This window comes from Felis catus, chromosome C1 (genome assembly GCF_018350175.1).
Source record: "Felis catus isolate Fca126 chromosome C1, F.catus_Fca126_mat1.0, whole genome shotgun sequence".
NCBI lineage: Eukaryota > Metazoa > Chordata > Mammalia > Carnivora > Felidae > Felis > Felis catus.
This window is the reverse complement of record NC_058375.1, coordinates 9,607,925-9,634,297: the sequence shown is the minus strand read 5'-3', so window position 1 is coordinate 9,634,297 and position 26,373 is coordinate 9,607,925. Positions and strand designations below refer to the sequence as shown.

Sequence of the window (26,373 nt, the reverse complement as noted above, 5' to 3'; positions counted from 1 at the left end):
GTTGTTGCAATGCATGTAGAGACTCTAGCATGTTCTAGGACGTGATGGTTGCCAAATAAACAGCAACTCCTATTGCTGTTGTGTTGTTCTTTTAAGATTTTATTTTCAAGTAATCTCTACACATGACGTGGGACTCCAACCCACAGCCCCGAGACCAAGAGTCGCGTGCTCCACCGATGGGGCCAGCCAGGTATCCCTACTGCTTTGTATTTAGAAAACACTTCCACTTGCACTATGGATTTGTTCCAGGTGCAAACAAGACTGTGGACCGTGTTATTATTTCTATTTTTGCAGGCGAGGAAAGAGACAAGTAATGTGCTATTACATGAACTTCGAGCCAGACACTCCAGCATTAGACTCCGTGTTCCTTCTACCCCATGGTTCTCTCCCCTTCTGGGTGGCTCAGTTGGCAGCCTGCTGAGGGCAAGCTCATCCATCGCCGTGGAGTATACAGGAGCATGGGGGAGAGGACCGAACAACAGGGGAGGTGGGAAGACACCAAAGAAGTTCCTAATGTTGCCACAACCATCTTTGAAGTTGTGTTGCTCTGTGTTTGGGTGTCTGACCGCCATCTGACGCCATGGCCATTGAACTCTAATCCCGTTGGAGATCTGTGAATGAAGAGTGTGCCTCAGACCCCAAATAGTTGTTTCCTTTAGCCACAGACCCAAAGAGATATTTTCATTGGCACGCTTTATGAGTTATTAGAATAATTCTTCTCACTGTTAACATCTATGGCAGCGCCTGACTCACAGAAAAGTGCTCCGTGAATATTTGTTGAATGCTCAGTCGACGTCGGTATTTTATTTTCATTAAAGCGTTTCTGATCACGCAGAGCGAGTGTTGAGTGAGGAAGGCGTTTTAGGGTGACTCACTACAAAGGGTGGAGAAATGAGTGCAGCTGGGTCTGCCTTTCTATACCGCTCATCATGCAAGTGTTGGCTTTGCCTATTGTTCCAGGACACATTTCTGTCACCATGGATTCCTCCAACATGAGTGAAAAATTGGAATGACAGTATCGGAAGGTCTGGGGACATCTGTCTGTCACAAAGGAAGCATGGTAGCTGCCAACCCATTGTTTAGAAGAATCCAGGGAATGGCTCCAGGTCAAGAGTGGATGAGGTCAGTGTCGCTTTCCATCTGGGATGGGCTGGATGGGCCATGGGGAGCTGCCTTCCCAGATGGGCTACTCATGGGGTGTGTTAATTTCCTAGGGAGGCTGTAACAAATTACCTCAAACTGGGTGGCTTAAAACAACAGAAATTTATTTTTCATAGTTCTGGAGACAACAAATCTGAAACCAAGGTGTTGGCAGGCATACCTCCCTCTGAAGGCTCTAGGGGAACCTTCCAGCTTCTTCAGCTTCCTGTGGTTTCCAAGGGTTCCTTGGCTTGTGGCTACATCACTCCGACCTGCCTGTGTCTTCATATGGCCTTCCCCACCCCCCCCCACCCCCATGTCGCTCTTCTTCTCTTTTTACAAGAACACTCGTTATGGGATTTAGAGTCCCATTAATCCAGGATGATCTTGTCTTGAGGTCCTTAACTCACATCTGTAAAGACCCTTTTTCCACATAAGCTCACCTTCACAGGGACTGGGGGTAAGGACCTGGACTTCCTCTTTTGCGGGCCTCAGTTCAACCCATTAGAGTTGGAGCTGGCTCCCGTTTCTGAAGGCGATACTGATAAAACGATTGTGGAGGGATTCCCAGTCGATTCCAAGCTTACTCCTTATTTCCTACTTAAAAGAGGAAATGCTCAATTTAATTTTGTGCATCTAGAAATTCGTTTTCATTTCAGAGAAGGTGACTATCATGAAATCTTGTGATTTTTGACAACTTCCCCAGAAAGATTTTGGACTCTGGATCACCAGAGGAATTTTCTCAGGAGCCAACTTCACATCTTTAAATTCCTTGTCTTCTACATATTAGAAAATCCCTTCCAGCATCTAACACATCACCTTATACTTAAAAAAATACACTGACTTTTAAATTCACTCAGTTCTATTTTTATTAGAAATAATTGACTAGCTCCCAACATGTTCTCATGGAAGGTAAATGAGACATTTCTATCATTTTGAAAAGACACAATAAATGTATTTTATCAAAATGTTTTCATATAGAAAATAAGATCAGGAGGTCATCTGAAAGAGGACAGATGGATAGGAACGAAAGATCCTTGTGAAGGTATTAGCCATTTAAATCCAATTAATTTAGACCTTCTTCCTGGGAGCATCACACTTATGAGGAAGATGTCAACCAATTCCTAATCAAAGCTGGATAATTAAATATCCAAAGAATTCGTTCATGTTTACTTTTATTTTTCCTAGGGGACAAAATCCTCATCTCTAGAAACACGTACATTCTTTTATTATGACCCCATTGGTCGCAGCATGATTTGTAATTCAAAAATTTAGAAACATCCTAAATATCCATCTGCAGGAAAAGAGTTAAGTAAATAATGGTCTGGTCATGGTCTAGTGCTCCATACCAGCTACAGAGATATACTGGAGCTCCACGCTCAGTGAGGAAGAATCTCCCAGTGGAGGGCGCGGGAGGGTGGGGGGGAGAGCAAGTTACAGAGAAGGATTCGGAGCAGTTAAAAGTTGAAAACATGTACAACAAAGCTACATGTTGGTTATGGGTGCCTACATATACAATAAGAAGAGTGGTAGAGAAATATACATGTTTTCCAATGAAAGGTATGCAATTCAGGAGAATAGTCCCTCTGGGAAGGATAAGAGGAAGGAACTGATGTCAGGAGAGTACCCAAGGGACAGTATGTGCTGGGGGTAGGGGGGTTTCTTTCTCAAAAAAAAAGTATGTAGAAAACATGAGAATACATTTGGGTTTGCTAGAATGGAATTTGGGCATGTGGGGCTTTCTTTCCCCCGTATGTTTAAAATATTTCGTAATTAAAAAAATAAGTTCCCCATTTTCCACTGGCTGAAGAAACTGTATCTTCAAAATGCACTACTGTTGAGCTGATAGGGAAACAAGTGATTAAAAAAAATTTTTTTTTCCAATATTTACTTTTGAGAGACAGAGCTCAAGCAGGGAAGGGACAGAGAGAGGGAGACACAGAACCCGAAGCAGTTCCAGGCTTGGAGCTGTTCGCACAGAGCCCGACATGGGGCTTGAACTCACGGACCGTGAGATCATGACCTGAGCCGAAGTCAGATGCTCAACCAACCGAACCATCTAGGTGCCCCAGGAAACAAGTGATTTTACAAGAAGACTTGTGGGGGCTCCTGGCTGGCTTAGTAGGTAGAGTGTGCGACTTTTGATCTCCAGGTCACGAGTTCAAGCTCCACGTTGGGCGGAGAAGTTACTTAAAAAAAACAGAAATGACACGTGGACCAAATAAAGGAGGTCCAGAGGATGAATAGAGATGCCTGCACCCTGGTTATGCTTCAGGCACATTGTAAATCTGTAATTTTAGGTAACCGTTTGAACCCCAATGTCTTCATCCCTAAAGTGGGGTTAACTCTCTTGCCTACTTCACAGGGATGTAGTGAGAGTAATTGAGGCTATCATAATTGAAGCAAGAAGTGGTCGTTGGAATAATTGCTGCTAATGACTGAGCAGTTACTGTGTTTTCAAACAGGCAGTAAACATTCATTATTTATTTTAAGGCTGATAACAACTCTATGATGTAGGTATTATTTTCTAGGCGGTTGTATATGTGTGTGTGTGTGTGTGTGTGTGTGTGTGTGTGTGTGTAAAAATAGTAAGGCTCAGAGACAGATGGTTTATTCATGCTCTTCCCTCCAGAACCAACCCCTGCCAACAAGGAATGGGCAATGACGAGGGGTGGGGGTGAAGTTACCTACAGTGGTCGGTGACCCATGTGGCCTGGCACAGGGAGTTCTGACCAACAAAGACGATGGGTAATAGCCAAGCAAAGCAGATTCCCTCGGGCATCAGAAGTCTTAGAAATGCAGTGAATCGGTCCAGTGGTGGCAGAAACCAAAGTTGAGGGAGGCTGTTGCTCTGTCAGGGTGCACGTGCCTCGGGGGCACCACTGGCCCATTTGTGATTTAAGCTGGGAGATTGTGGAAGTTCTGGAAGTTCTAGATCCGCAAAGGCCAGGAAGCAGCATGGCGTTGGCTGGTGATGGTAGGAAGGATGGGAGGGAATTCTAGATGTTCAACACAGAATTCCTGCTCTTTCTCAAACCCGAAACACCCACAGCCTTCCCCAGTGACCTGATAGTAACTCCACTTTCTAGTTGCTCAGGGCAAAGTCCTTAGAGTCATTTTGATTCTGTTTTTTTGTTTTTTATTTTCCATATCCCACGCCCAACCCATCAGATAGTTCTGTTGACTTTATTCAAAATACAGTCAGAACAAGACCACCTTATGCCACCTCCACTACAGCCATCTGGTCTGAGCCACCAGCATCTTGAGCCTGGATTATCACACTGGCTTTTTTTTTTTTTTTAAGATTATATTATTAACTAATCTCCATACCCAACATGAGGCTTGAACCCACAACCCTGAGATCAAGTGTCACATGCTCTACCAGCTGAGCCAGTCAGGTACCTCTACCAGACTGGCTTTTTAATTGACCAGTTCCCAACCAAGAGTGAGAGTGATTTGTTTAAAGTTTTATTTATTTATTTTAAGGGGGTGGGGAGGAACAGGGGGAGAGAGAGAGAGAGAGAGAGAGAGAGAGAGAGAGAGAGAGAGAATCCCAAGCAGGCTCCATGCTGACAGCTTGGAGCCCAATGTAGGGCTCGAACTCGTGAACTGCGAGATCATGGCCTGAGCTGAAATCAAGGGTCAGACGTTTAATCAACTGAGCCACCCAGGTGCCCCGAGAGTGATTTATTTAAAAATGTCAGATGTTTTTTTTTTGAAACGGCGCAGCTCTGCTCAAAGCCTTCCAATGGCTCCCCATTAAGAGCATCCCCAACCTCTCTCGCTTCATTGCCTACTTTTCTCCCCAGAATCCATACTGTTCCAGCCTCCTGAGCTTCCCTGCCTTCCCCAAACACCAGATGGGCAGACGTGCTCCTATCTCAGGCCTCTGATGTTCCCCTGATGGGAAGGCTTTTCATCCCGATGTCTCTCTGGCTCACTCCTTAGCCTCTTCAAGAACCTTTCCAAACCTTGGCGAGGCCTTCCCCACCCCCAATTCCACGCTTCAGTCCTCCACCTTGCACTGCTTCTCCCTTCCCCTGTTTCTCTCCACTGTCTCTACTGCCTGCGAAGCTTCTACATACTCTATGACTTATTTGGGGTGCAGTCTGTCTCCCATGCTAGACTGTAAGCTCACGTGGGCAGGGATTTTTGTCAGTTTCGGTCACTGTGTATCCCCAGGACCTAGAAGAGGACCTGAGAACAAATGTTTGTTGAATGAATGAATGAATGAATGAATGAATGGATTATTCATCCCACAAGAGAATCTCTCTCTTTCCAGAACCCCCAAAGACCTCGTTGACACCAAACACTCCCTTTCCAAGTGGCCCTGTGCCATCCACAGCTCCAGCCTCATCTACAGGGTGGACGTCAGAAGCAAAAGGAAGCTTCCACGGGTCCCTTTAGTTGGAACATTCTTATCCCTCCTGAGGTCACACACGGGACGCTCTAAGTAGTGTTAGTTGTCCAAGCACATATTTCAGATGATGTCTTCAGTGGCTTCCAGAGGGCAGCCGTCATTTCAGAAACAGCTCCCTGTGGCTGGCATGTGACTTTTTCCCCCGAAAGATTTGCATCAGTGGGAAGGTAGAGGCGGTAAGAGAGAAGGGAGCAGGAAAGGAAAAAATGGGAGAAATGAGGTCTCAGGACTGCATATGATTCTGGCGGGGAGCCCTTGGACGCAGAGGTAGAACACAGTGCTTTGCCTCAGTGTCTGATAAAATGGCCGCCGGAGAGAGCAGAAATGACGAGGAATCATTTGGGGGAATCCAGGCTGGCCCTTAGCCTGTACGAGGCAGATACGTGTACCTTGGATGCTCCGGACTAAAAACAAAACAAAACAAAACAACCCACATTCTTCACAGCAGTGGGTCAATCTTCATGCTTTGACTCCAAGATTTTAAATTTATTCTGCAGTATTTCCCATGAATGGTGGTTACATAATTTATATTTACTGAATTTAAGAACCCAGGCTCTATGACACATCCTAACACAATGTTAAGCCTCAGGTAGAGCACAGAGAAGTGTAGTCTTTTAGGCAAGGCAAGCTCTCCAACACGCAAGTGCACGACTGAGTATTCCAAGCATGTGGCCACACCCAGCCGGGTCTCGGGGACCTGCCTCTCCCACTTTCACTGGACTTTTGATTAGTCGAGAAAGGTTTCATGTCAGAATACACATTATTGCCCATCGAAGCATTTGTCCCAAGCCGCCCCATGCCCTGAATACTAAGAAAAGATGGATACAGCGAGGGGTTCAGTTACTTGCTCTTTCCCGGTTCATGAAAGGTGGGGCAGGAGGCAGAATTATGTGTTGGTTTTCAACTGGCTCTTTCAGGTTGACAAAAAAAAAAAAAAAAAAAAAAAAAAAGGTGTGTGTCCGTGTGTGGCAGGGGTTAAAACAAGGCTCTGATCTGGTGTAGTTAACTTAAGCACGCTGGCTCCCAGGTGCCTCTGACGGGAGAATGGATGCCGTCATTTCCTTGAACTTCCAGCACCCCTTGGTGGCTCCATTAGGGCGCAGTCCTCTTGTGCGGGGAGCGTGTAAGGCGACGTAACTGCACACGTGGTGTAGCTGAGACCTCTGCGCTCGGTCTCTGAGGCCACGTGGACGTGGCTCGTTTCCTGTTAGAAAAGGGATGCTTTTTTTTCTTCACCGTCTCATGGACTTTCTTACAAAGAAACTGCAGCCCAAAGAGGTTAAATGACTCACCTGAGGGATTCCTGTTGTAAACTAGAGAACGGGACTCAAATTCTGGTCCCTTCCACTATGCTTCGTCGGTTAGGAAACAGGCACCCAGAATTCCTGATGTCTGCCCCATCCAACGATCCCGATTTAACAAAAACAGAGCGCTGCAAGGAAGGCATGGTACTAAGGGCTCTCGTGCTCCAACTTCCAACCTTTAGGAGCGGGGATAGGTTGGGCAGGGAGAAGGCCCCAGGTGTGGCCCTGGAGTCCACACTGAGCAGTGTAGGTGCGCATGGGAAACAGATCAACCGCCAGAGAGGGACAGAGCGACAGAGGCGGGGCGCCTGGCCACTGCGGTCTCCAGAGCGGGTGGAACATTTGCAGCGGAGGACCACAAAGCAGGGAGATGTCCCAAGGACAGGAATTCCGGAGTGACAGTCTGCCCCGGGGCCCACAGGCGGTGGGAACACCCTCACAGGGCTCCCTGCCTCTTCCTGTGTAGCCAAGCCCCACACACCTGAGGCCGGGTTCCCAGGGAGGACTGGCAGGTACAGAGGGTAACTGTTCCCTCACCTGGCTCTCGTCCAGCGCCGTCCAGTGCCGAGAAATCAGGAGCTAGACAAGACCTTGTTAACTCTTTTGTGACCAGAGGGCAAAAGAAGTCCCAAGGTGCCACTTGTCTCATCCCATTCCTCACCTTGACCTTAACCTCTCTACTTTGACAGAGCCCTACGTGAAAGGTGTGTTTGTGTTTGTTTCCAGTGGATGCATTTCCCGTGACCACTTAAAATTCACCCCCAATGAAGAAAAGAGGCATATGTTTCCATAACTTATAGTCTCATCTGGAGGTGTTCTGAAGTGTGACCCAGACATGATCTTTCCAATCAAAGGCCTGACTCATTATTACACGCAATCATCTGTTTTATTTTAAAACATGTCTATACTGCGTTGAGCACCAACACAGATGTGACCAAGAAACCCACAGTCCTGTCCCAGCAGGCGGCGGGTCCAGTGTGTGACTTGGGGCGGACGGTTATGGTTCACAGTGACAGAAAAAAAGAAAAGGGCAGGAAAGACAAAACGGACTTTGTCCTCAATTCCTGTTCAGGAATCTGAGCGAAAGAAAGAGAGGGATCCTTAAGCTCACAAAGCTCTTCAAAAGCCTCTTCTCTGAATTAGCGGATGTTCAAATATAGACCCTGGGTTGGTGGACCAGCCGGACTTGGTAACAGAAGAGCAAGCTGTTTAATATAACATCCCCACGTTACTGCAAGAAAGAGGGAAATGGGCTGTGCTTTTTTAGTTTACTTTTTCGTACAAGTTGAGAGGCTATCAGCCTTACACAACCACAATCGTGACAGACCATCTGGTCAGTATAAAAACTCTGCGTTTGGGAAAAAGAGGTCACCTGACCTACGGGAAGAAATGGACTGAGCTGGATGGTGCCTACACCAGATGGCAGCTTGGGTTCCTTTACTTTAATGATCTTTTCAACGATGACCCCACGGAAGGGTGTGGTATGTGTCGTGAAGACTGGGAATCTCACTTATTTTTACATCAAGCCCTTACATCCACCTGCTTCCTTAAAATTACTATCGTACAGGATTCTTCTCGTGTCCACATCAGTTCTCTGAGGCAGGAAGTAAAGGTTAGAAAATTGGCAGGTTCTGTTTCTCAGGCCAGAGGAACGCACAGGGTTTCCCTCTGCTTCTTGGTTTCTGGAACACTTGAGCCTCAGGCACCATCGGGCCTCCAGCAGCCTCCTTGGCATCCAGGGCTCGGACTTCCCTATTCCCAAACCGGAGGACTTATGTCATGGAAAGAAAAAAGACTGCCCCAAGAGTCCTCGGCTCCTGGGCCCTCATCCGAGGGAAGAGGAAGCAGCAGGTAGGAGCAAACCTTTGAGTCACCAAGTCATCACTGGAGAAGGCAATAAGCAAGCCTAGAGCCTGCCTGATGACCTTATTGTGAGAAACACAGTCCCTTCTCCAAACCATAGACTTCCTGTTTATAATCTAAAATGGGTGTCTTTGAAATGACTTACCCGGGCCAGTGAAAGGCAGTCGCTCATTTCATGTTATACTAGGTTAGATTTCTACTTGATGATTCACATGAAATTTGAAAACGGGCCAGACTACCTTGGAATGTGTGTGTTTCAACTGATCAGAAATTGCAAAACGCTTTCGCCATTTACGAATGTAGCACTTGAACCCAAGGGCTCCATTGGTATGAATATTTCCAGACTTGTTTGCCTTTTAACAATAACAGAGCATGGTCGGAATGAAGACCTGATTACAGTTTCTAACATCGATTAAACTATATCATCTTAGTTACAAATCAGTTTACACCGTTTTGCTCCATTTTTTATGCACTCTGTCTTTTAAATCATCTGGTATGAAATTTATATTTAAAAAATTTTTCAAAAGGCAAATGCCTAGAGGAGCAAGTCGTTTGCATTGTCTTTCCTTGAGTTACTTTGGGTAAGCGGAGGGATCACCATGGATTTGGAGTGGGGTCGCCAAGCATTTCCATGGGTCATCTTCTTCCACGTGCCCCAGGATGGGGAAGTCGGAAACTCTCTTCTAAACATGTTGGCAGAAGGGCACAATTTTTCAGCTCTTTAGGGCCTGTGAAAACAAAGAGAAAGGTGGCTGTCACTTCTTTTACTGGCGCCGTGAATAGTAATCCCATGAGTCATGGTTCTATTGTCCTCTTGTCTAAGACTTGCAGTTCTGGAACCTGGACCTCTTCTCCTCTCTCTGCTCATTCCTCCTGCATGCTTGGTCCTCACACGGCCAGGGGCAGACTTCCAGGCATTTCCAAGCACATAAATCTGTGATGCTATTGTGGGCTGTGTCCCTCAGCCCCCAGTTGTAGAACATTTGCCCTCTCTGCCACCCTCCACCCCATTATATAACATCTCCCTAACAGAAATAAGAAAAAGACTTCCTCTGGTTATGAGTTTGAATCTTCTGAGTTCTTATGGAATTTTCAGAGACAGAAAGCACTCCTTCCCCTCCTCAATGGTCAATTCTAGGAGTTCACTACCATGTGTGTGGGTGTGTGCAGGGCAGAAGTGGAGGGAGGAGACCTCACTACCAGAAGAATTCTCATCAGAACGGTGACCTATCTCTGCAATGAATGCTCTTCTGGAAACCACCCAACTCCCTCTGATGCCTGGGAGTGGGGAGATTAGGTATCAAGGTGAAACTTGGTTTGGGTTTTCTTTCAAGTTCAGTTAGTTGAAAAATTAGGACAAGAAGCCAAATTTGGTTAGAGATCAATAGGAGTCAAATAAAAGCCATCTCTGGCTCTAACTCTCCCTCTCTCTCTCTCTCTCTCTCTCTCTTTTTTCTCCCCAAAACTTAGAAGGGCCAAGCAGTTACCTGTTTCTCCCGGGGAAACTTCAGATATAGCCCTCACAGAGGTAAGGGGCTTCTGAAAAGGACTCTTTGCTTTTATTTTTTTTTTTTTTAATTTTTTTTTCAACGTTTATTTTATTTTTGGGACAGAGAGAGACAGAGCATGAACGGGGAGGGGCAGAGAGAGAGGGAGACAGAATCGGAAACAGGCTCCAGGCTCTGAGCCATCAGCCCAGAGCCTGACGCGGGGCTCGAACTCACAGACCGCCAGATCGTGACCTGGCTGAAGTCGGACGCTTAACCGACTGCGCCACCCAGGCGCCCCGACTCTTTGCTTTTAAAGTAAACTCTATGCCCAATGCGGGGCTCAAACTCAAGATTATGAGATCAGCAGTTGCTTGTTCCTCTGACTGAAGCAGCCAGGCACCAATGAACCTGATTTCTAGAGGTTTCTATTGGCTCGAGGTTGGGGATCTAGATATGACCACTCTCATTTATCTACCACATGGGTGTAATTTCTTTACTTACGAGTACCTTCCTGACATTTTTCGAGCAACCAAAATGATGATCCCACCAATGAATCCAATGGCTAGTAAGACTCCAACTATGATTCCAACCAGGGTCACTGTCGCCAGGCCATCTGATTGAGGAGGAAAAAAAAAAGCATGAACCCCAGATAAATGATACACCTGTGTCATTTATAAACAATACCACTGTCCCACTAAAGACAGCAAATAATGTTCTAATTTGCTTCTCCTTATCCAGTAGGAGTTGACTTAGAAGAGATGAAACCTTGGGCTACTCTAATCCCATCTTATGAGTGGCAAGATTCCTGGGTCTCAGGATCTATCAAGCATATCACTCATACTGGGTGGCTTCGCTGTTTATTATTAGGTAGTGTTTGTCTGCTGCTATTAAATTAGCCCCTACTTTTATTCTTAGTAACGATAAATTATATGACACCGTTCTCCATAGCTGTCATTAAGTGAGTAGACTCATTTGCGGTTTATTTTCAGATTCAGGTAATTTTCTTTTCTCTCTTAAAAGAGGTTTGAAACCTGTTCTCAGAAGGTTCTGTATTGCACTCTTGTTGACTACAATCCAGGAAAGAATGTCATTCATCAAAAGATTAGCTTCAAAGAAACTTTTTTTTTAAGCTCCCACAAAAATATTTTGATAACAAAATCTAGCTTACCTTTCTCAACTGTTGTCTCTGTGTCTTCACCTATTTTCTCTGGAAAGAAAGAGATGTAATGATACAGAATTATTAGGATTTAATAACTATAATTTAACAACTGGCAAAAGATAAATTTACTCTAAGTGGAAGGCAGCAAGGCACAAGCAAAGAGGATAATTTCTTAAATAAATTGGATCAGAGGATTTTTAAGCAAGCTCTGACATGATCCTATCTTCAAAAGTATTATTATTGGGGCGCCTGGGTGGCGCAGTCGGTTCAGCGTCCGACTTCAGCCAGGTCACGATCTCGCGGTCCGTGAGTTCGAGCCCCACGTCAGGCTCTGGGCTGATGGCTCAGAGCCTGGAGCCTGCTTCCGATTCTGTGTCTCCCATTCTCTCTGCCCCTCCCCCGTTCATGCTCTGTCTCTCTCTGTCCCCAAAATAAATAAACGTTGAAAAAAATTAAAAAAAAAAGTATTATTATTGAATTTATGAATGCTTCTTCACACCTATGGGCCCATAGCACTTTGGTGTATCTTTTTTCTCACCCACTTTTGAGAACAGAGTCAAGGAAATTGACCCACAGAAATCTTACATAAATGGTCACAAAGTTTCAGAGGTTTGAATGACACAAGAAGCCAAGGCTGTTGATTCTATGGTCCAATGTCAAGGCCGTAGAAAATTCATTCACAGTGATGAGTTTGATTTTGAAAGATTTTGTTTTAGAACAATATACTCTAGTTCTGGAAGATGGGCCCAGACAGTGATTTGTCTTACGTATCAGTTCCCTGCTTTTTCTTTACTTTAGTAGCAAAACCCACATCTTACAGGGCAGCAATATGCCCAGCTAAGTTTAATGAGGGAATATACCTTGGGGCACCTGGGTGGCTCAGTCAGTTAAGCACCTGACTTTTGGCTTAGGTCATGATCTTGTAGTTCATGAGTTCAAACCCCACGTTGGGCTCTGTACTGACAGCTCAGAGCCTGGAGCCTGCTTCAGAATCTGTGTCTCCCCTTTTTTTCTGCCCCTCCCCTGCTCACGCTCTGTCTGTGTCTCTCAAAAATAAGCATTAAATTTTCTTTTTTTTTTAATGAGGGAATATACCCTTTGTGTTTAGCCTCTGTTATTTTAGGATTTCTCTCTGTAGCCAAACCTAGTCCCATAGTTACAATGTGAATATTCTCATTAAGCTATCACATGGGTTTGAGTTATTAACTTAGAGTAAGTAAGTAATAAAGCTGCGAGTTTCTTTCAGATAATTTTACACAATGTCTATTTAAAAATATACGCTTTGGGTTTTATTTTTCCCATCACCCTGCTTGCACACTAAGTCCTTAACTCCTCTGGGTGGTGGTGATTTACCTAGTTTGCAGATGGAGAGAAAGTCAAGAGGCTTTGATTTAATGAAACAATAGAGAGACGTGGATCAATTAGGTGCCTCCCTAGGACTGTAGTTCACAACCTGCAAATACCGCAGATATCCAAGAGCTTTTCTAATCAAAGGGGAAAGCACCATCTGCAAGATGCTTAACTTTTCCTAATGCTTGAATTTGAAAGAAGTCTTCGTACCAAGGCTCTCTTCCAAAAAAAAAAAAAAAAAAATGCACCTTTTCAAGATGGTCCCAGGATAAGAGTGTCTGAATCCAGCTCTGCCGGCTGGCATGAGCTGAACTCATAGCTGTGGAGCATTTACATGGAGCTCAAGCTGATGGTGCTATCCCACCTAAAAAGGGGGTGAGACTGTTGGGTCTGAGGCCAGCCCAGAACAAAGGTGTCATGGAATCACTCCTGAAAGGTCATCTTTGGTTGCCAACTACCAGTAGAAAAAAAGTCAACCATTCGCTTGTCATGAACTAAACTGGTAGCTGCTGATTCCAGACTTACAACACATCCTCATCCATTGTGACACCGTTGGCCAGAAAACATATTACCAAAAATTCATGTGGAAGATTCGTTACCAAATTAAAGCTTATTAGTTCTATACTCCCTAGCTCCCACCCGGTGACGGTGGCTGCAGTCATGAGAATGTGTCATACATACATGTGAACGTCATCATACTTGGGTGTTTCGTGGGAAAGACATCTGCTGCCCTAATAAAATCAGCTCTTAAAAACCAAGTGCTTATAATTATATTTTAACTCACATGTGAAAATTTCTGGGATGCTGGTGTGTTATGGGGAAATGTGCGGTAAGTCACAGTTTTTGTGACAGGGTGGGGCAAGAGACGGGACAGGAGACTAATCATGAGTATTTTCCAGAGAACTGAGAATTTTGTTTTAAAGGAATAGGAGAGGTATCCTGGTATTATAGGAAGAAGGCTCCATTTTCTGCAGGTAATTAGCTGTCAACTCATTTACACGCAAATGATTCTCCAAAATTTTGAAATGTTTTCCAATGACCATATTGATGATTCTTTCCTCCCATAGCCCTACTTGGTTCTATCTAGTGCTTAAATGGTAGGCGTTTTTTGGGGTGCCCTGGGTGGCTCAGTCGGTTGAGTGTCCTACTTCAGCTCAGGTCATGATTTCACAGCTGTGAGTTCAAGCCCCATGTCGGGCTCTGTGCTGACAGCTTGGAGCCTGGAGCCTGCTTCAGATTCTGTGTCTCCCTCTCTCTCTGCTCCTCCCCCACTCATGCTCTGTCTCTCTCAATCTCTCTCTCTCTCTCTCTCTCTCTCAAAAATAAATAAACGTTAAAAAGAATAAATAAATGGTAACCATTTCTTTAGCATCTCAGAGAGACTTTGTGGCTTTAGTCCCAAAGTACTTCATATAGCTTGTTTCTTTCCTATCATGGTAAAATACGCATAACATAAAACTATCCTCACCATCTTTAAATAGCCAGTTCATTGGCATGAAACACATTCGCTCTTGTGCCACCACCACTGCCATCCATCTCCAGGACTCTTCCAATCTCACAAAACTGACACCCCATAGCCATTAAACCAACTCCTCACTCTCTCCTTCCCCCAAGCCCCTGGCAGCCACCCTCCTACTTTCTGTCTCTATGAATTTGACTCTAGGCAGTCTAGTACCTCATATAAGTGGAATCATACAGTGTTTGTCTTTAGGTGACTGGTATGTTCCAGTTAGCATAATGTCCTCAAGCTTCATCCATATTGTAGCATGTGTCAGAATTTTCTTCCTTTTAAAGGCTGAATATTAGTTCATTAAATGTATATACCACATTTTGTGTATTCATTCATGTTGACGGACATCTGAGTTGCTCTCGTGTTCTAGCCATTGTGAATGATGCTGCTATGGACATTTTGTGCACAAATATAAAGCAATTAAAAAAATGCTCAGAAGCATTATAGTTTTTAAAAACAGAATGGTGGGGCACCTGGGTGGCTCAGTCGGTTGAGCGGCCGACTTCAGCTCAGGTCATGATCTCGCGGTCCATGAGTTCGAGCCCCGCGTCGGGCTCTGTGCTGACAGCTCAGAGCCTGGAGCCTGTTTCAGATTCTGTGTCTCCCTCTCTCTGACCCTCCCCCGTTCATGCTCTGTCTCTCTCTGTCTCAAAAATAAAAAAAATGTTAAAAAATTAAAAAAAAAAAGAAAGTGACAATCTTCTAAAAAAAATAATAAAAATAAAAACAGAATGGTGATAGGGTCTAGAAATGTATACTGAACAATAAAGAGTAATTTTCTAAGTGTTCAGATGGGCAACTGATTGGAGGAACCATTAATTCAGGTAAGGTCTTTATGTTGACTTTCATTTAAAGATGGAAACACTCATCTAGATAAAATAATTAGCAAACATTCAGTGCAATTATTGGAGGATCCTTTTTTCCTCTCCCACCCCCATCTACTCCAAAAGAAATAAAGAAATAAAGAAAAAAAAATCTAAAATAGGAGCCCCTGCGTGGCTCAGTCAGTTGAGCGTCCAACTTTGGCTCAGGTCATGACCTCACAGTTCGTGATTCAAGCCCCTCATTGGGCTCTGTGCTGACAGCTCAGAGCCTGGAGGCTGCTTTGGATTCTGTGTCTTCCCCTCTCTCTGACCCACCCCCACTCACACTCTGTCTCTCTCTCTCTCTCTCTGTCTCTCTCTCTCTCTCTCTCAAAGATAAATAAACATTAAAAAAAATCCCAAACAACTGAATTTCTCCTAAAAAAGCTCTAGAAATAGGAGGCTTTTTCTTTCCATTGCTAAGTTGTAATGGCAATTATTTTTCCTCCTTTTCAGTGATGGTCTATACCCATAATAATGGCCAAGACCCAAGACAGTGCTCCATTCACATTGCTGCAGGTGTCACCTATGAATCACAAGGACAGCCCCAAATCCTGGTAAGTCTGGTTACATAGGTTGCTTGGGTTTTCTGCTCCTGGGAGTCAATGGGAAGTTCTTAGTGTACAATTGTATCAAGTAACAGTCAGCAACATGACACTGGTAGCTAACTTGCCCCTTAGGGACATTTTCACTAGTTGTCATTCAAAGTGGAGAGCTGTGTTCAGCAACCCAATAAATCAGATTCAGTTTAGCAACCCTATAAGTAGAATTCTGAAGCTAGCACATAAGGCTTGGTTCAGAATTCACTCTTATGTTCCAATATATGCACCACTAATCATTAGATTTGTTCATGGATATTTGGAATGCACTGATTATGCAAAAGAAGATCAATACCTGTTGGGGCGACTGATTTTCTTACCTATGGAGTGACTGGTCACCACATTCAAGGTTGTGGTGCTCTGGCTTTCTTCATTGGCATGGCCTGTACTTTCTTGAGTCGGCCCATCCTCTATGTGAAAGTCTGTTATACTCTCTGTATTTGTTGGCACCTATTGGAGAAGTAAATGAGACAACAGAGAAATAAAATTTAATGTTTTAAAATATATATTCAGCCTTATAACAGAAAAGGATTTAAAGTGGCATAAATATATAAAATATATGATGACTTAAATTTAAACAGGAAACAAGAAAACAAACAGAAATGACAGAGTGGGGATAGGAATAAAACCAAACGTACTCCACAAATAAATATCAAATGTTGACTCCATAGGGTCTTAATTCTTTAGAAAATACCAGGTCACTAGGCTTTAATTCTTTATCTCCCTGAACTTAAATGGCATTTTTCCTTTATTTGGCACATATTATGTTGTATCCTCTTTCAATGCCCTCCCTCCTCCAATTAGAGTAATAACTGAATTTTATTGAGAGCTTACTATGTACTAAGCCTTTTAAATACCTTCTCACTTATTCCACAAACAACCCTCTAAAGTCAATCCTAATATTAGTCCTATAGTCTGGATGAGGCCAAGAGAGATTAGACAACATGCCCAAACTCAGACAGCTAACAAGCAACAGAAGGTGACTTAGAAGTGATTCTGTTGACTTCAAAGTTCATGCCAATGTGGCATTGGACAAATAAGCTCGTCAGCACAGGCAACAAAAGCAAAATTAGATAAGTGGGACCCCATCAAACTTAAAAACTTCGTGCATTGTAAGACACAATCAACAGAGTAAAAAAGCAATCTGTGGAATGGGAGAAAATATTTACCAATAATATATCTGATAAGGGTATAAAGAACTCCTACCACTTAGCAACAAAGAATCAAATAACTTGACTCCAAAATGGGCAGAAGGGCTCGCACAGACCTTTCCCCAGAAATGATAGACAATGGTCAACAAGCATATGAAAGATGCTCAGTGTCTTAACATAAACATCAGAAAAAGGCAAATTAAAACCACCATGAGATGATCACCTCACTCCTGTCAAAAGAATGGTAAATAACGTACTGGCAAGAAGGTGGAGAAACTGAAATCGTTGTATCCTGTTGGCGGGGATGTAAAATGGTGTAACCGCTATGGAAAACAAGATAGAGGTTCCTCCAAAAAAATTAAAAATAGAACTACCTTATGACCCATCAATCCCACTTCTGGGTGTATACCCGATTGAAAGCAAGATCTGGAAGAGGTGTTTCCACATCCATTTTTCATAGCAGCACTGTTCACAAGGTCCAAGAGTTGGAAGCAACTCAAACATCCACTGACCAATGAACAGATGCACAAAATGTGGCACACACATACAATGGAATAATAATCAGCCTTGAAAACGAAGGACAGGGGCGCCTGGGTGGCGCAGTCGGTTAAGCGTCCGACTTCAGCCAGGTCACGATCTCGCGGTCCGTGAGTTCGAGCCCCGCGTCAGGCTCTGGGCTGATGCCTCGGAGCCTGGAGCCTGTTTCCGATTCTGTGTCTCCCTCTCTCTCTGCCCCTCCCCCGTTCATGCTCTGTCTCTCTCTGTCCCAAAAATAAATAAAAAACGTTGAAAAAAAATTAAAAAAAAAAACAAAACAAAAAACGAAGGACATTCTCACATGCACACAACATGGATAAATCCTAAGGACGCTATGCAAAGTGAACTAAGCCAGTCATAAAGTATCCTTGCATGTGGTTGCATGGCTGTGGGGCAACTTCCTCTCTTCCTGGGACACTCACCAGACCTGTCGGGCCAGTAGACTCCTCAGGGTCTGCACCGGCACCTGTGGTCACCACATTGTCTTCTGCACCTAGGGTCACCATGCCATCTTCCACACCTGGTGTCATAATGTCATCTTCTGGCCGGGCCGTGCTAGCTAAAAAAGAAAGACTGGGTCAGAGCTAAAGGTAGAAATTGTGTGGGCAGACCTAACTGGCCAGCTACAATCAGATTATTTTCTTTACCATTTCTTTTGGGGATTGTTTTTGGGGGGAGGGTCATCTTTCCAGCTTACCACAAACCACTCTCCTTGCTGTACCTCTGTTACATACAAGGACCTGGTTGTCTCCATAGCAAGGTAAAGGGAGATAAAAATACAAAATGGTGAAGCCGCCAGCCCTTCCCCACTGCGGTAACAGGAGGGATATAGACCTTGCCTTTTCAGTAATGAACCAGGTTCTTCCTGGTGTCGTTTCATACAATGAACGAATGCATTCGGGTTGCTAGAATATCATTTAGACCTGGAAAAATTTTTAATTAGAGTCACGTGGAAAGACTTCTAAAAATACCAATTTGCAGGCTCTATCTTAAACATTCTGAATCATAATGTCCAGAAGGAGATCTCCATCCATAAAAATCAAGCTTGCTTTCCATTTAATTTTGAGACTGTTGTCTCCTTGAATGAGGAGAACCATTGCCTCTGACCACGGACCTCATAGGTGAGGTCAACTTCTTAGTTTATAGTTGAGGTTACTATCTATGGGAGATAGTAATGTATGTAACGTGCTGAGGTAGCCAATAGGATTCTTAGTGCACAGAGAGCTAAACTAATGAGGGACCTCGGTGCCCCAGGCTGGGGTTTTTCTGCTTTAACATTGAATGAATGACCCTGTTGTACAAACCAGAAAGGTTTTCAGAGGAGCAGGGGATGGGTGGGGTGGGATAGCAGGTTGAATTCCACACAAAGGTGGGGTGGGGGAGTGGAACAGATAACAACAGTGGCCTTTTCTTTAACCTCTGTCTCAATGATCCAGACTAAATCACGACCAAGCAAGGGCATCACCTCAACTCATCAAATAACCCTTTTCATGAGTTAAAAATCTGACTCATTGGCCACGGGCTCCCTCCCCATACTCAGAGTGGCTCTGGAAATTCCATGACTAAATACAGTTGCAAACTAAGCAAACACACGTCCTAGGAGCAAGAGGGGCTGGGGTGCTTGGAGGCTTCTTTGTGTAATTAAAGAGTTGATGTTTGTATCCAGGCAGTGCTCAAGTTAGCAATCCAGACCTTGCCTTAAGATACCTTATTTCTCCCTATGCTTAGAGAGCCCAGCCAAAGGCACAGCTAATAAATATTTGATCATAGCTTCTTTGCTGATGCATAGAGGGAGAAAGTCTCAAGAGTAAATTCGCTTGTTCTGTGAGCCTTCTCTTTGCATCTGGAGTCCTAATCCAGGGCTGCCTATCTATGGCTTTGGTTGAGCCCCCTAAGCATATACATTTATTTTTTCATCTGGGGGGGGGGGGCGGAAATGGCTTTCACTAGTTAGCAATAGCTGAATACCTTCGTGCAAGTAGCCTCCCCTCCTGGCTGCTTGCTGGGGTGGGGGTGGGGCCAGCGATGGGCTCCCACCAGGATTTATGACTCTGGTGGTAGACCAATGTTGAATGTAAGAGGGAGATATCCCTTTGCCAGGCAAGTTGTCCTTATTAAACACACACACACACACACACACACACACACACACACACACACACACACCCCTATACCCCTTTTCTTCCCCTCCAGGTTTGAACAGTTAACAAATCATGAATTTTACAAATGTTTTCTGGAGGCTGCTTAGCAAAACCATTTACTATATGGTACCTTCCAACTTTACAAAACAAAACACCCTTGCTTTAAAAAAAAAAAAAATCAAGTACTGAATGAAGTTGGTTTGAATTCTTTCATGGAAAGTTCAGCTCATTGAAAGCGTAAACTTGATAAAAAATTCCTTCTTGTTCTTTTCTATTCTTGGCCCACAGAGCCAAGCACTAAAATCGCCCTGAATAGACAAAGGGCGTTTTATGAATGACACTCATGATTAAGATGCATGGCTTTTGTCTCACTGCCCTGGCATTCTTTTTGCTCCATGGGAAAGTTGATCTTTAACAAGGGATATTCAATTGTCCCTCGTATTATTTTGGCGGAAGGCTTTCCTGGGTGAAGAGTTCCTACCAGCCCAGCTGCCGCGTTTCCAGCCAGCGATTGATGCCCCTTTCCCTTCAACGGTGAAATTCAAATCGTGTCTTGATGCCCTTCATCTCGGATTCTTTTTCCTCCTAAGACACGTGTGTGCGCAGGCAATACCCACAGCTGTTTATATAAGCACAGCGAGGAACGTACAATCACAGGGTCAGTTCTGCTGCCGTGTACCCTCATGATCTCACGATTCCAGCCTCACCCAGGTTCACCCAGCCTGGGGGTCAGAATCAATGGAAGTTTCCAAAGACGGTGGCAACCCGTCCATTTGCTTTGGAATTTGTGCGTAGGTGTTATTCTTTCAAGAGCTCGGCCAAACTTTATATTACCTATGAGAAGATGTGATAAATCCATTTTACCTTGAGGTTCTTAAGCTTGAGAACAAGTAAGAACTGAAGAGATGTTTATTGGCTTGAAAGTGCTAATTATGATCACTTTTATCTTTGCATGGAAGCCCGACCTCTCCAAAGGAATTCTTCTAGTTTATATACAGTTAGGGGAGGGCCTTTCATTTAAAATATCTCAGGGGCGCCTGGGTGGCTCAGTCGGTTAAGTGGCCGACTTTGGCTCAGGTCATGATCTCACGGTCCATGAGTTCGAGCCCCGCATCGGGCTCTGTACTGACAGCTCAGAGCCTGGAGCCTGTTTCAGATTCTGTGTCTCCCTCTCTCTGACCCTCCCCCATTCGTGCTCTGTCTCTCTCTGTCTCAAAAGTAAATAAACATTAAAAAAAAATTTTTAAAATAAAATAAAATAAAATAGAATATCTTAGAATTTAGGTGCAAGGTAAATCATGCTGCTACTGTAATAGTAATAGTCCCAAGTTCTTGGTCAAAATGTTTTAAATAAGTGTTTTCAATCTTCTGGTTTTATGGACATTCCTGATAAGTGGGGAGTTCTTCCATTTATCTGTTGGCCGTTAAAAATATCTTCTCTTGTGGCCATTTTTCTCTTATGGCGCTCATCTTTTTTACAGTTTTGTAAGTGTTGTTTATACCTTAGGAATACATCCTTTGGGGGCACCTGTTTGGCTCGGTTGGTAGATCTGGATCTCAGGGTCATGAGTTCGAGCCCCCTGTTGGAAGGAATATACTCTTTTTTTTTTTTAAGGTACTATCTTTTTAACAAAAATGTTTATTTATTTATTTTGAGAGAGAGAGTGCGTGCACGTGTGTGCAAGTGGAGGAGGGGCAGAGAGAGAAGGAGAGAGAACCCCAAGCCGGCTCCACACTGTCAGCCCAGAGCCCTTATGGTTTTGTTCTTAGGCTTCATATTGCTATTTGCCTTGTGCTTCTTTTGAAGTATGATGTAAAATGGGGATACAATTTGATTTCCCCTGAAAGATGGGCCGGTTGTCCCAATAAACTCTCCTTCTCCCCCTGCTTCAAAACTAGCCCTCACTGACACAAAGGTCTTCTTTCAAGTACCATGTCACGGTCATGGGAGGAAGCTTTCAGTATAAGGACCAGCTGCAGTGGCTTGGGCACTGCCATCTGCCCCTTCTTCCATGCCACCCTCTGTCTTCAGATTCTTTCCAGAACCGATTCCGAAATCCGTGCTCCCCTTACCACCGGCTCCGCCTTCCTCCTCATATCAGCTAACCGTTGCCGGATGAATTCAACGCCACGGGCGTAGGGGTGTAGAGAGTGAGGAGGAAGGGTAGACTACTTCAACAGAAGTTCATCGAGGTCTTTCCAAGTTGCATGTTCTACTTAACGTGGGAGGCCCAGCTTTATAACATCACCCTCCCCCCGCCCCCCACCACATTTGTGCAGCCACGTAGGGTTTGTTTATTATCTTTCGGCTGACTTTATTCCAAAATGGCCTTGTGGGTGAGTTGCACTGGCATCATTGTCCCCTTTATCAGATGAAGAAAGTGAGGCCGACAAAGATCTCCCCTTGACCAAATTCTACTTAGGTGTCCCTACCCATCCTTGCAAGAGTCTTGTTTCTTTCTTTCTTTTTTTTTTTTTTTTTAACATTTATTTATTTTTGAGACAGAGAGAGACAGAGCATGAACGGGGGAGGGTCAGAGAGAGAGAGGGAGACACAGAATCCGAAGCAGGCTCCAGGCTCCGAGCTGTCAGCACAGAACCCGACACGGAGCTCGAACTCACGGACCGCAAGATCATGACCTGAGCCGCTTAACCGACTGAGCCACCCAGGCGCCCCGCAAGAGTCTTGTTTCAACAAGAGTCTGAAATCAGCTCCCGACTGACCAAGTTCCCCATCCCCCACCTTTGATGTCTAAGTGGTAGGCCTGCCTTGAGCAAGAATCCTGTCAGGCCAGTTTAGCAAGAACCCCCTACCCTTGATGTGTCTTCTCCATAATTGGCCATTCACTGCCCCCCCCCCCCCACACTCCGCTCCTTGCTTATAAACCCCCAGCTACCTTTGCTGCATTTCGAGCTGACCTCTATTTCTCACCCCCCTTGGGATAAGTCTTGAATAAAGTCCTCCACCTGTTTCAACAAGTGTCAGAATAACTGTCTAACACTGGAAATTAAATGATTTGCCTGGTTCACCTGGTTGGTGAGCAGACACAAAGCCATGTGTTGTGACAGCTCATCCGTGTAGTAACCAACACAACAAAAGACATCTTTGTGCCACTGTGGCCGGCGGTGGCCCAGAAAGCCCGCAGCCCCCCCACCCTGGGTCCTGACGTCCTTCCTCTTCAGCCCCCATCCTCTCATAAATTATAATCCTGGTTGTCAGAAGCAACTGTTTCCTCTGGCATCACACATCCTCTTATGAAATCCCATCTGGTCAGAATCTTCCAGTTTGACTTGTGTAGGAACCAGAATCTCAGCTTCCTCAAATGAGTCCCTTCGAGGACTAAGCTTTCAGAAGTGGTATAGAAGGAAGGTGTGACCTGCTTTATAAGAGTGTGACTCTTTCAGCAGCTCTCCCTTGCTCTGCAAATGAAGGCGGCAGCAATGATCAAGACTGGAATCTTCCCAAGGCTCACCTGTATATCCCCAAATAGTCCATGTGTATCTACTACGTGTTGGGTCCCATTCTGGGCACTGAAGACAGAGGAGTGAACAAGGTGAGTTCTCTCATGGATTTGGGTACCATTGGCGGTGGTGGGGGGATACTTCCAACAAGCAAACAAGGAAAACCTCAAGATAGCTTTCTTCCACCCCCTTAGATCTGTCCTCAAAGGGCACTTTCTCGGGGAGTCCTTTTCCCATGACCGAAGTGAAATTCCCTCCCTCCACACACCCTCACACATATACCACAGTACTCAACCTCTCATGCTGTATATCCACTACCTGGCTGTCCCACTAGAATATAAACTCAATAACGGCCGTTTACTTCAATGTACCCCCCTTGCCTAAAATATCTGGTACACAGGAGACACCCAGTAGGTATTTGTTGAATGAACATGTGAACTGTGGACAGGAAGAGCCGGTCTAATTAACCCGGAAGCCGAGAGTGAGCCCGCGGCACCACTCACTGAAGAGACAGAGAGTGGGGTCAGTGGGGCTGGATGAAAGAAGCAAGACTGAGGAGGTGTGGAGGGCCAGTCGGGTGGGATTTTCCTTTCAATCGGAGTGTGAGGGGAAGCCAGAAGATGACGTTACTGGAGTCGGAATGCCATGTGAACGCTGGGGGTGGGGGCGGGGGTCTGTGGAGGGTGGTGCTGGGATCTGACGGAGGCAGGGAGACCACTCGGGCTACCCGGCTGTCCCGGCAGGAGCGGCTCACTGCTTGCACCAGGGCAAGGGGAGAAAAACAGACAGGTAATGGCCGGGACGTGTCTGAAGTCATCACCCACCAACGATCAGAAATGAACACAAAACATCGGAGCCAAGAATTCGTTTTAGCATCTGTGACAGCTGCGTTGAGAAACAGCATTCGGAGTCTGAATGGATGTACTGACTGTATGATGCTGAGTCTTTTACTGGACTTCCCCTTGTTTCGTGAGGAGAGCCACGGAAGTCCCCTCCCCAAGTTTAAGAGCCTCTGTCTGGTTGCCATGTCCGCAGGAGGGAGAAGCTCCCGCTGCCCTCTTTCTGCTGACCTGAAGCCTCAGAAGCAGACAGCTGGAGAAGCGGCCTCCACAGCATTTTATCTTGAAACAGGAAAGTTGATTTTAGCAATAAAGAAGTCACACGCTGAGCTAGCCCCGGGGTTTTTCAAAGAAAACCTGTGGCGTTCGCCAACAGATCAAGGCAGTCTTTCGTGGTCCCTGGTGTGTTCTACCATGTTGAGCTGTTCCAGCGTCTAAATGCACAAGCCTTTGAAGATGGAGAAATACGTGGCCAGGGAGTGGTTTTCGTGGCCACTGAGAAATAGAATGCCCTTTTTTTTTTTTTTTCTTACATCCTAGGAAATTCTGGGTTTCCCCAGTAGGGTAATTACTAAGCGATTAATTCTAGCATTCCCCACTCCCTACTTACATTTAGGATTAAGTAATGCTTTTAGAGAGGTCAAAACATCTACTTAGAAAACAAAGGCAAAAAAAAATAAAAAAAATAAAAAAAGCCTGCTTCTGTTCCTTTGCCCAGACATAGGCCTCCGCATATCACTTTTCTATCATGTCTCAATGCTGTGCTCCGAAGCCTGAAAAGAAACACACCCAGAGCTGTGGCAAGGTGCCAACCTCCAACATTTCTAGCACCCTGCAGACCACCCACAGTGATCCCCAGATACCCAGATCTTCATATGCTTCTTCATCTCCATTCAAACGGCCCCAATTTAGCTGTTTGATGTTATTCCCTCAGTTTCTGCAACCAGAAGAAAGGTGTTAGGACTTAGCTTTTATTCACCACATCTTTTGAGTTACTCCTCCCGTCCTACGGGCCAGCCCATCCTCTGACCCTTGTGAAGGAGCCTTTCCTTGGAATATTGAAAACCACTTGCTGACGCGGAGCTGTGCGCCTGTGCTCAGCTCCTGGCAGACACTGGGTTGTGGTCAGTATAATCACTGATGTGGCAATGGGTTCCCCCTCTAAGCCACCCTCTCCTTGGACCCTGGTAAAGTGCTTACTGGATCAAAAGTGTGGCCATGGAAAATCTAGGCGGCTCCTTCAAGGCTTGGCCCTGCCACTCGGTATCCCACGGTGATTTTCCTCCAGGTGGCACAGTGCTACTTAAAGTCCACACTGCCCCATAGTCCCAGTGCTTGGCACCGTGGTAAGCCTTTCGTAGATGTTGGTTGACCAACGGTTGGAAAGAGAACACTGACACCCAAGTAGGACGTTTCTTTTGAATTATCCCTTCCATGACAAAACCCTGCTACTGTCCACTGTGCTTCCCTCAAGAGTTGTTGAATACCTTCCCCCTTCCCCCGAACGTGGCTGCAAATAGGACAATGCCCCTCCGAGGATGAGCTCTGTGGCTTTGCTGTTCGATCTGTGGTGAGCAGCAGCCTGCCGCTCGGTGTCTCACCCTGGCAGTCCCTGCAGGCCCAGACCAATGGCGAGGAGTGACCATCCACTGTTAGCACTGGGGACCCGTGCCTCCCCCGTGAAATTCAAGAGAGACGTGTCAAGGCTGAGATCACACAGGTATCACTAGTTCCTCTGAAGAAATCAGAAGAAATGCCACACATCAAGATTTGGAGCAGAGTTCCTTGACTTTGGAGACGGGGCCCCACAATGCCCCCAAAAGAGGCAGAATTCTGAAGAGCTCTGTAGCTGAGCATGGGCAGTAAAAGAAGGGAGAGGGGGCCATGTGGCTGAGGACTCATCTTTCAATTCCATAGCAAGGGCTCACACCCAGTCACTGGCAGGTGAATAGAACAGAACATGCAGGCCATTAGACGTGACACCAGGCTCCCAGCCACCTGCCTTCTTTCTCTCACCTGATGGGGGAAGATCAGCTGAGACCCACTGTGTACCCTTCACAAGTCTTCACAGTTAGTCTCCACGGCTATCTGAGAAGCAGGTATTTTGTTCTATTTATTTTTCAGTCCGGTGTAATTAACATATAGTGTTATATTAGCTTCAGGGGTACAATATAGTGATTCATAATTCTATACTTACTCCGTGCTCCTCACGATAAGGGTACCCTTAATCTCTCTCACTTAGTTCACCCATCTTCCCACCTACCTCCCCTCAACCATCCATATGTTCTGTATAGTTAAGAGTTAAGAATTTTTTGAGTTTATAGTTAAGGGTCTTTTGGTTTGTTTCTTTCTTTGTTTTGTTTCTTAAGTCCTACATAAGAGGGAAATCACATGGTATTTTTCTTTCTCTGACTTATTTCACTTAGCATTATACTCTCTAGATCCATCCGTGTTGTTGCAAATGGCAAGATTTCATTTTTTAGGGCTGAGTAATACTCCATTGCATATATACACCACATCTTCTTTGTCCATTCATCTATGGATG

General features: G+C 45.1%; 1 protein-coding gene and 2 long non-coding RNA genes across 7 annotated transcripts in view; 1 reads left to right on the top strand and 2 right to left on the bottom strand.

Moving 5' to 3' along the window:
• LOC109502093 overlaps positions 1-23,765 on the top strand; it is a 42,688-nt gene extending 18,923 nt beyond the window's left edge. Inside the window, exons 2-5 of one of the 3 annotated variants that reach the window (XR_002160472.2) lie at positions 961-1,122; positions 10,198-10,255; positions 15,556-15,656; positions 22,933-23,765. This is a non-coding gene — a long non-coding RNA (uncharacterized LOC109502093). The remainder of the gene's footprint in view (positions 1-960; positions 1,123-10,197; positions 10,256-15,555; positions 15,657-22,932) is intronic. The other 2 variants (XR_002160473.2, XR_002160471.2) reach the window with 2 other exon arrangements.
• The window catches only part of PDPN (podoplanin), a 29,668-nt gene continuing 11,026 nt past the window's right edge, over positions 7,732-26,373 (bottom strand). For 2 of the 3 annotated variants that reach the window (XM_006934300.5, XM_045035119.1), the window contains exons 2-6: positions 17,809-17,945; positions 16,019-16,148; positions 11,386-11,424; positions 10,719-10,830; positions 7,732-9,455 (exon numbers count right to left, since the gene is read on the bottom strand). In XM_006934300.5, the coding sequence (XP_006934362.1) occupies positions 9,449-9,455; positions 10,719-10,830; positions 11,386-11,424; positions 16,019-16,148; positions 17,809-17,945 (425 nt within the window). In that variant the 3' untranslated portion in view covers positions 7,732-9,448. The remainder of the gene's footprint in view (positions 9,456-10,718; positions 10,831-11,385; positions 11,425-16,018; positions 16,149-17,808; positions 17,946-26,373) is intronic. The other variant, XM_006934301.4, reaches the window with a different exon arrangement.
• On the bottom strand, positions 24,312-26,260 carry LOC123379475. The gene is made up of 2 exons (XR_006583924.1): positions 25,029-26,260; positions 24,312-24,765 (listed from the first exon to the last, which is right to left on the bottom strand). It is a non-coding gene; the product is annotated as an uncharacterized LOC123379475 (long non-coding RNA).